Here is an 11,106-nt window from a genome sequence, read left to right as displayed (position 1 = left end):
CACAACTAAGGGTCAACATGAAAACAGGGTCTCTGGATTTAGCCGCAAAAATGACAAGAAGTGCTACCAACCTTTGCTGAAGGGAAGTGCAGTGCAAGCGCTTGTGATTGGTATCAAAATCTGCAGAAACCACAATATTCAACAGCTCGAGCTTGAAAGCTAATAAAGTTGTTGCACACATTTTGTGTTGAAGCCTGCTTTCAGTCGGGAAATGATTCTTTCAACGAGAATCGTCCTTTCAAGTTTCAAGTGGGAAGTCAATTTTGAGTCATGTCTACTATTTGAAGATTCCACCTCACACGTGAAATAATGTTGTCACGAGCGTGCTGTGCAGGGCGCGCGGCAGGTCAAATCTACTGTATGTTTATTATTTGATTAGTACAAAGTAAAAGTTAACAATTCGATTCCACTGATTTTAAAATATCAATTTCTCACTGAATTTTTGCGCGCTATAATATTTATCTCAAATTTGTATAAAAATACACATCCACAATTTTTTCGTTTAAAGATAAAATATCATTAATTTTAAAATGTTAATACAGAAACTGACCACTTGTACATATAAGACAACAGGAAGTGTGATACTTGAGTTTAGTATAAAAAAAAAGTAGTAATTTAAATGTTAGTGAAAAAAAAATCTATATTTAATGCCTAGCTACATGTATGTAGACAATCGAAACATACTTGTAAGAGGATGCATGATATGACCATGCAGGGTAAAAAATAGGACGAATCGCTCTATTTTCTTATCATATTTTTTACTCCATTTTTCAATCATGGGCATTTATATCACTGTATTGAATAAACCTGTTTTAATCATATATTAACGAGTGGTTATGATTATGAGAATGAAGAGAAAACAATGATAAATAAATAGCAGAGAGATTCCAGGTCCGGTGATAAATAGAATTGGCTTCTCTTTATTTCTTTTCTTTAGCTCCACCTCTCATCTCAACTTTTGAATCAATTTTTGAATGATTAAAATTTAATAATTCATGAAATTATTATTAAAATATTATATTTATGAAAAATATATAAATGAACTTAAAATATAAACTAATTTGATCTCGCATGAAAATAAAAAAGAAAGAAAAGAAGTGAAGGGAAGCTAACACAACGACAGAAGGAAGTGTGGCCTGAACTTGAAAAGGTAGAAGTGAAAAGGTGGGCCCCGCCGACCGACACTACTTCCCATTCCCGCTATAATTTTGATGTGCCTGTACTTGCCTATGGTTCACACTCCACACTCGCCTCCCACCAGGCACCAGCAGAGCATATTAACCGTTTGTGTTTCCCACGCGTCGTTACTTTGCGTGATTGAGAACGACAGCTTCCTACCCAACTTCTCTCGCCGTCCAAAGTAGTAGGGCAATGAGTAGAGCAGTCATTGCATCCTCACGAGCTCCGTGCGACATCCAGTTTCCTCGCAGCTATGGCATCATGCTGGAGGAATTTATTTTGGCAAAATTTTAATAAAGACTTGATGATGATAGTGAGTAAAAATAATAATAATAATAATAATAAAATTAAAAACCCTGAAAATTCACCGTAGTGGGATTAAAACATTCAGAGTAATTACCTGAATTTTCCTACTAAAAAGATAGTTATTTATTCATTATTATAAGTTGTTTGACTTCTTACATATTGTTATATATTATCTTATATTAATTATTATAAGTTGTTTGATTTCTTACATATTGTTATATATTATCTTATATTAAGTTATTCATGATCCTACTTTATATTATTTGTTCATTATTTTAAGTTAATAAGTAGCTTTTCTCCTTACTTTTGGACATTTGTAATGAATAAATAGTAAACAACAACGTAATAAATAATTTAATATAGAGTAATAAATAATAGTGTGCAGAGAAACAAACAAGTAATGTTAGAATGATAACAAAACTAAAAATAAAATTAAGTGAAAGTAACAAAGAAACAACAAACAATAAGACAATGAATAATTTAATATTAAAAAATGAATATTAGCATGTAGGGAAACTAGCAACTCATTTTAGTATGATAACAACATTTGAAATACGTAATGGACAAACAATGTATAATAAGTCAATGAATAACTTAATACAAGATAGTTAATAACAATAAGAAAACAAATAACTCATGTTTGCATTATCCGAGTATGTTTTGTGAAGATGGTTAATTCTATCATTTCCCTTGACATTTTATTTTCACTTCAATGTCCTTGTATTGTCGTAAAATTTTAAAGTTTGTCTAATTTTTTTTATTAATTATAGTCAAAGGATCTTTATTTATTTTTTTATTTATTATTTATTTAGAGTTGGAAGTAATTCCATAATATTAATTCTCAATCCATCGATAAATAAAATAATTTGGTAGATAAAAATATTTTAAAAATTTAATTTTAAGTTATATTACTTCACATATATCAATTTATATGTAATAAAACAGCCAAGCATTAATATGAAATAATTCTATAACATATCACATTTTTTTTTTGTCAATAGCGAGTCATATTGTTCATAGACTATACACAGTTTGATTTGATGCTTGGATCCATATTTGCATATTCTGGCCACTCTCGATGGGGGCAAGAATCGAGGGAGAGTTGCAGTTGTCAGGGAGTAATCCTTTGGTATTATATGTTAGTTGCTTTTTAAAAGAATTATGTGGTCTTAAATATAAGTTGATTTTTCAAGAATTTAGGTGACATTATTTTTTTTCCAAACATACTCTTCTTTTCAAATTCCAATAAGAAAATAGAACATGTTTACTTTTTAAATTTATAATTTTTACAAGAGTTAAAAAATCAAAACAATTTTTAATGATGTAACTAACTTTTATCAGTTAATGTGTGAGTTAGGTTTAGAAAATATCAAAATACATAAAAATAATAATTTAAAAATTATAAGCAGTGTTGTTTAATGTAAAGTATATAATGCAAGAAATTATAACATTCAAAAAATAAAATAAAAAAGAAACTGGGTCCAAAAAAAAATGATTTTGGGAGACTAGTGCAGTTCCATGAAATTTTTACATTACATCGTGGAGCCTCGTGCATTACACTCGTTACCCTTTCACCAATAGCATGACTCGTTAAAAAGCTTGACATTTTAATTATTTATTGGACTAACAAAACTTTTGGCTATAAATACATACTGTTCTATGTCATTTTATGCTTGCAAAAATAGCTATTTGTGGGCTATATAAATAGTGCGCATATAAACGGTCAAAGAGACGAAGACTCTTTAGTTCCAATCACTCATTCCTTTTTGACAAGCACTGTTTTAATGAGTTTATTTTTTTTAATGCAATGAGGTTTTTTTTTTAAATGAATGTTCTTGTATAAATATACGGGAGCATATAAGAGTGCTTTCCTAGCTTTATACTAATAATATTGGAAAATAGCATTTGATGATCCGGCTTTGTCTTTAATTAGTCAGGTTGGTTTAATTAATGTCAGCTAACCCAAAAGGAAGGAAATGATAATTCTTCGTAAGGCGATGACAAGCCATCAAAGACAATCCAATGACAAGTCAATTGTTAATTAATTTTTACTCATAATTACCTGTTTATTAAAAATGTTCTTTCTTGATGTACTAAACGTGAAAATTTGAATATTGATTCATCACTTAATAAAAAAAACTAACCCTCTTAGTTATATTCAAATCCTGTTAGTTATTGTCAACCTTTTTATAGTTAAACTAGTAATTTTAAAATTGATTGGAAACACACAAGAAGAATATTTAAGTTAACCACTTTCTTTACGAGAGGATTTAACTTCCTTGCATGAAGTGTGTGTTTCTTTGTAAAAATCATAACCTTTACATTGAGCGAGTGCGAAATAACTAACATCAACCTCTATTCACTAACCAATGTCCTAAAAAAGAGCATCTGTAAATTTACCAAAGTGAATGGAAATTGTTATATTTTACTATAAAACGTATTATAAACTCTAAACTATTATCTAAATAACATTTTAAATCTTGAATCTTAAAAATATATAAAAACTCCTCACAATTTTTAAATTTTAAATGCCTGAAATCTTGCCATTAAATTGAAAAAAATAACCTTTATTTTTAAGCTTCAAGATAAGTGTCACTTGACCGTTTTCTTCAATTTAATGATCATGTTTCTAACACTCAAAATTTAAAAATTAAAGAAATTTGTTTTATATTTTAAAAGTTCAGGGTATATGATGCTACTCATACAAAAAGTTAAGATTTAAGATACTCATTAATCACATTATAAATATTAAAGCATTAGTATTTTAATAAAAGTATAAAAAATTATCTGACTAGTTGGCTAATGACTGCCGGTCAACAATAACAAAAGGAAGATAGCTAGGCTCGGAAATATTTTGACATATTTATAAGATTCATTAATCATTTTTCTTAACTCCAATTACTATCAAATTTTAACTCACATGAGTATAAAATATTAAAATTACTCGCACACTAAAATCAATTTGTCCAAAATTCACCTCACAGTATACAATCCGCGGCAACTCCTTGATCCGGTGAACAAGTGAGAGAAGTTTGTCGTAATCTGAAGTGCTGGGTAAATTGACCATTTTAAAATAAAAGTAATTATATGAAATAAATTACTTAAAAAATATAAAAGTAAAAAAAGCACCCCCTCTATTAAAAAATATAAAATAATTTTAATCAAAATTTTTTATATAATAAAATAGTTATCTATTTTTAAACTAACTTTATTTTTACACATTTATTTTTATTAAATACTCTATATTAAATATAAAATTATTTATCAATAAAAGTATTTAAAAAAATAATAATAATATCTAAAAGGTTGAAAATGTTACGTTTAACTTTTTAAAAAATATTTTTATAAACGGTGGGAATATGATTTAAAAAAAATCGAAAATGAATGATAACGAAAAGTTCGGCGACTTTGTTGTTGTGTATGTGTTTTGGTTGGTTCACAGCTGTATCTGGACATTTCTGAATTATTGTTTTGTAATCTTCTGCTACGCAGTTTTTGAGTAGCAGTGTGATTGCTTGTTATTTCTAAAGGAGAAAATCACACAAAGCGCTCTGAAGTCTGAACAAGCTTCCCTCAAGTACCATACATCTATTGATATTTCACATTTTCATCGCTTGGGAGCTTGAACTCTGATAATTAATTTTTTTTAAGTATATTGCAATTGTTATATGCCTCGTTTATTTCTTTTAACGACTCATCTAGCTTATTACGTTTTTATATAATTATATAATATTCAGTGTTTTTATTTAAATTTGAGTTTTATCAAGCTTAATTCAATAATTCTTAAATGCATAAAATAGTAAATTGACTCTTATATTATAGATCCTAGAGCGTCTTAGGTTCTAAATTTATTTTTAATGTAATATTTAATTTAATTTTTTAAAATGATACAATCTAATGTCTATTATTAATAAAATTAACTTTAATAGCTAATTGATCATTAAATGATAAAAAAATAACATAAAAAATAACCAATGAATTTTTTTGATGCTTTTCTATATTTTTTTGAATTTTTATTTGTAATTGTTGGACCAGTCATTGTAATTTTTTGACATTTTTTATAAATTTTAAGGCTCTTTTATGTTATTTTTTTATTAACTAATGATTAAAATTGATTTTTATTAACAACATGATTGGATTATATTATTTTTAAAAGTTAAAAAAATATTATATAAAAATAAGTATAGAGTTCTAGGCTCTTAAAATTATAGCATACGATCCTTTACCCTTCTTAAATTGATGTTTTCAAATTCAATGTTCACATGAATTGGACATAAAATCATTTGCTCAAATTATCATAATTCATCTATCAAGATTTTTGAATGAAAATACTTCATTTATCTTAATTTATAAGATATTTCAAATAAAATCATGCACGTTCTAAAGTTCATTAAATGCATAATATTATTTTTTTAAAATAAAAATATAATTTTTTAATAATATCACTTATTTAATACTTTATTTATAAAAATATTAAATATAAATATAATATAATGGGAAGGATAATATTAAAACAGTATCATTAATAAAATTTTATTTCTATTAAAATGTCTTATATTTCAAGACATTAACACTTTGAAAAGGAAGTAATATTTTTGGGAGAATGAGAGTAAAGTATCAAAAAATAAAATTAATGATAACTAGATTCCTAATAATTTTAAAATATTAATTTAAATAATTATAAATTTAAATTTAAATTACAAGTTAAAAGTTACACTTAAAATTTAAATATTTTATATAAAATTAAAATTCTTAAATTAACAATTGTTTAAATTGATACTTATTAACCGGGGCAAACCCACGCTAAAGCTAGTAGGGGCAAGGGGCAGTTGCCCCTACAAGTTAGGAAAATGACACACAACAAGACCTGTAAAATTGTACGTGCCCCCTTAAAAGTATTTATTTGCCCCCATTATTGTTTTAAAAATATTCATTTGCGCTTTACTTATTCACTTATACCCTATAAAATTTGATCACCTAAGGGACTAAAAAATTTATGCCATTGAAAGATATTTTTTTTAAATAACTTTTTATAATTTTATATTTTATTCATTATTTTTACTATTTAATTTTTTATGTTATATCGTTGCTATAATTTTTTATAAAAGTATAAATGTTTATTAAATACAAATTATGCTTTCACTGATTTATCTTTTGGGCATGTCATCGTTCACTATTTATTTTTTCAGTCATAAACTTTGTTTTTGACAACTTAACTTTTATGACATGCTTGGCTCACAAAATAATAATAATAATAATAAGGAGGAGAGAAAATGAGAGAAAAAAATGAAGAGAAGAAAAAAAAAGGAAAAGATGTAAATTTTTCTCACTGTGTTTAGCTGAATAAAAGAAAATAAGAACGAGAAAAAAGTTGTTAATTTTATATAAACAATAATAACTTTATTATTTATAAAAATATTTATATAATAAAATTTAAAATTTTAAAATATTATATATATAATAATTTTTATCATATATTATTGATTGAACAAAAACATAATTAAAAATTATTTTATCTAATTTAAAATTTTATTGATTTAATTATTAAATATATAATAATATTAAAATTTGAAACTATAATTAAATATGTATACAAGGTACTTAACTAAAAATTAACTTAAAAATTTATAATTAATATTTATTAATTAATTTTAAAATTAAATATACTTATTTTTTAACAAAATTTTACGATTAAAATGTAACTATACTGAGCTGGCAATAGAAAAGTTGGTACGTAATTTTAAAAGTAATTTTTTTTTCAAAATTTTTTCATATTTAAATATAAAAGTTAGGAATAAAAATATATAAATTTTATATGTTTTTTTTTTTAACTTTCCTCTTCCATTCTAACGAAGATCACTTTTTCCGTCAATTTTTCTCTCTCATTCAGCGCAGCATTGGTGTCGCAATATATTTTATTGTTTTGGAAGAAAAGATTCCAACTCAATTTTGGAAGAAAAAGCAAGACCTGGCAACCTCATTTTGTAATTAAAGAATGACCAATAAAACAAAAGTTTCGACCAAGTTGGCTTGTCTCGATCTATAAATAAGGCGCTTCAGCCACGCAGAATTCCCTCCCTCCTCCTCCTCCTCCACCGGTCGCAGATATTTTCTACTCTCGCTTCTGGTCCCTCCACCCTCTCCTCCTCTTTGTTCCACAAATTCACTCTCCTCCGTCCCCTCTCATTCTTCCTCCCTTCCCTTCCCGATTTCTCCATATTCTTCTCCCAACCCTCCCCCCCTAAATCCCTCCCAATCTTCCCTTTTCTTCTCGATCAACCTCCGAAATCCACGATTCTCTCATCAAATCTTCCCTTCTCTGGCGGATTTGATTGTTGGATCTGGTGGAACAGGAAAGTCACGTCCACGATCTGTTTCTTTTTCTTTCTTTTGTTTCTCTGGTTTAAGTCGTAGTTTTCTAGAGGCTTATCTTAAATGCCCAATTTCATGTTCTTGATGTTTGAGATTCATGTATCCAATTCTCAGTGAAATCTTCCTTTCTGGGTGTATGATCAATTCCACTGTCAGGCGCAGGACCCACCTTGTTCAATCCTTCTCGGTTGCCTTCCTCTACTGGTTATACTACGTCTCATGATTTTTTGAGTGCCTTGTTTCCATACGTAATATCAAGATTAGCTATATATATTACTATTTTCCGCATTAGTTTTTCTGCGTTTCTGTGCTTTTTCTTGTCCGGGTCCTGCGTCAAAATAGTAGTGTCCATCGTTTTGCTTCTTCTTCTTCGAAGGTTTCAATTTTCATGGCTTCCTCCAGTGGAACGTCTTCTGGGTCGTCATCTCTGGTTCGAAACTCTGGTTCCGATGAGGACTTGCAGGTCTTGATGGATCAGAGGAAGAGAAAGAGGATGATATCGAATCGTGAATCGGCTAGAAGGTCAAGAATGAGGAAGCAGAAGCATCTGGATGATCTGGTGGCTCAGGTGGCTCAGCTCAGGAAGGAGAATCAGCAGATTCTCACTAGCGTCAACATCACAACCCAGCAATATCTCACCGTCGAGGCTGAGAATTCTGTACTCAGAGCCCAAGTGAACGAGCTGACCCATAGATTGCAATCTCTGAACGAAATTGTGGATTTCCTTAACACAAGTTCTGCAGTTTTTGCAGCTTCAAACTCATCCACCTTCATGGAACCCACCAACAGCTTATTTAACAACCCATTAAACATGGCCTGCCTGAACCAGCCGATCATGGCTTCTGCTGATATGTTTCAGTACTGTTGAGTTATCTGTATTCCAGAGGAACTTGAAGATTGGCATCGTTAGGTTCTTCTAGATCTGAGTCCGTCCCGTAAAAACTAGTGATTGAGGAATAAACTTTTCAGCACTTGGACCCTAAAACTGGAGCTGTATAATGGCTGATAGGTGTCAAATCACACTCGGACACTAAATGTGTGCGGGTGCTTCTCCTACTGTATAGTGTCAACTCTAGGTCAGTGCTGGTTAATGTAGAAGGGGCATGTATTGTCAAGAGTGATGTTAATTAATCCAGCCACTATTACTGTTGTGGGTCTGGTATGTTGGATTGTAATGGTACTTGCGATTTTAATTTCCCTCTTAAAATTTTCCCTCCTTGCTTGTTATAGACAATCTTGTGATGCTTTTTATAATATAGGCAGTGTTGGTTGCTGAGATCAGTCACCTGTTTTGACTGGAATTGAAGGTGGTAGAAAATTGTTCCGAGGCTGCTAGCCCCAGAGATGGGAAAGATTCAGTAGGTGAGGGTGGAAAAGCGAAACCCATTCAAAGAAAGGAATTAATAATATTTAGATATTTGATACAACATTTTAAAATTAAATTATAAATGTTGATTTAAATAATTATAAATTTAAAAATTTAAATTATAAATAAGATATTTAAATTCTAAAGATATAACTTTCACTTTAGAATATTTGTGCTTTCAACTTTTAAATTAATGCTATTTGCAATTTACTTTTCAGAAAATTTTATTAACAGCTTAATTATTATTAATTTCGTTTTTTATTTATTAGAATTTTCCAATTAAAATATTAACTGTACATGAAACTGGGAAAGGTTAGGAATTATGTGCATGTTTTTTTTTTTAAAAAAATGGAGTGTTTGAAAACATTTTAATGATAAAATAATCAGAGAAGTGAATTAAGAGAAACAAAAGAGTGGGGTTGAGATGGGTGAATTTTTTGTCCTTTGTGCCCTTCGCCAGTTTTTCATTGCTTTTTAACCCGTCATAATAATTGCGAAAGAGTGACTAGTGAAAGATACATCATAATATGAATATGAAAATACGGGTATCGGTGAGTAAATACTAAATTCGAAATGCGTTGTGAAGATGGAGCAGAGGAAAAGGACAAGTGAATAGGAGGGTTCGCTAGTCGCCTACTATTCTCCTCATAAATAATAATGAAATGAAAATATTTAAAATGGAGAAATAGGGACGACACACAAACACGTGTTTGTTGTGTGTGCCTGTCATTTGTCTATCTTCCAAAAAGTAGAACCGCTAATTTAAATTAAATCTGAACCCATTCGAGGAAAAAAATTGAGATCGAATATAATTTTTTTAAAAATGGATATTTTAAATATAATTCAAATAAATTCAATCATTAAAATTATTAATTTTATATGTATGTAGAATGTGCAATTTAGGCAAAGCCAAGCAAGGCAATCCAAACTCATTTCAAAAAAAAGTTAAAATCGAACTTGAATATATAAATTTTTTAATAGGATATGATATTTTAAAGTTAATATGAATAAACTTAACTCAAATTGAGTCAGCAAAAATAAATTTAACCCATTCAATTCATCTAAATCGTTGGCTCTGTGAAAAAGCTCACAACATAGTCTAATTAAGTTGTATGTGATCTACCAACAGGCGCTTGTCTTAGTGGTTAGGGTGTTGAGTTTGAATCTCAAGATATGCAGCAGCACAATGGAACATGCAAAGCATGTCTCTCTAGTGGCACCCGTAAAAACCCTTTAAAGAGGGTTTCACTTAAGTGGAGATTTGAATTAATTTAAAGTGAATTAGACAGGCAATGAATTTAGTGTATCTAAATATTTTAAGATACCAAATGCAAAAAAAAAAAAAAGTTGTATGAAGCCATAGACTCTCTGGCCCAATTTACCGTATTTTTAACTCTAGTTGTCCAAACTCAAAACCTTTCGCATTCATGAAGTTAGCGTATAGGTCGGTCCGGCCTATATGGGTCGACCCGTCGCACTTATGCAAGTCTTTTCACAAAACAAAAGCATGTTTTAAATTAACCTTTGTCCATATGTTTAAGAAATTAAGAAACAAATTAGCACTCACATTGAAAAAGCATGAGAATAAAAAAAAAAATGAAAAGGGGTGCAAACGTGCCAACATGTGGGTTAGATACCTTGTTTAATGCATAGGGTAAAATGGTGAATCACATGAGCCAGGATTGACTTGTTTTTATTTGAGCCAGATTTTTTAAATCCAAACCACCTGAAAAAGTGGGTTAGACTTGGCCTTCTATTACTTAGGGAAAAATCCAGTAAGCTGCTCTTGACCTAACATAACGTCAATCAATTTTTTTAAAATTCTGAAATTTAACTGTGCATGTGAGGGATTGAATTGAAATGAAATTAAAAAATAGTTCAAG

General features: G+C 29.2%; 1 protein-coding gene across 1 annotated transcript; it reads left to right on the top strand.

Moving 5' to 3' along the window:
* The first annotated feature begins 7,561 nt into the window (after positions 1 to 7,561).
* LOC129285093 (bZIP transcription factor 44-like) lies at positions 7,562 to 9,069 on the top strand. Its single transcript, XM_054920642.1, has one exon. The coding sequence runs from the start codon at positions 8,246 to 8,248 to the stop codon at positions 8,723 to 8,725; it is 480 nt and encodes a 159-aa protein (XP_054776617.1). The 5' UTR covers positions 7,562 to 8,245; the 3' UTR covers positions 8,726 to 9,069.
* Positions 9,070 to 11,106: the final 2,037 nt, after the last annotated feature.

This window comes from Prosopis cineraria, unplaced genomic scaffold (genome assembly GCF_029017545.1).
Source record: "Prosopis cineraria cultivar Desert tree isolate PC_DT_omini unplaced genomic scaffold, ASM2901754v1 PC11, whole genome shotgun sequence".
NCBI classification, from domain to species: Eukaryota; Viridiplantae; Streptophyta; class Magnoliopsida; order Fabales; family Fabaceae; genus Prosopis; species Prosopis cineraria.
Note: the sequence above shows the minus strand (reverse complement) of the source record. Positions and strands in the feature narration are given on the sequence as shown.

Coding starts and splice junctions, on each gene's coding strand:
- LOC129285093 (XM_054920642.1), top strand. CDS start 8,246: ATGGCTTCCTCCAGTGGAACGTCTTCTGGGTCGTCATCTCTGGTTCGA.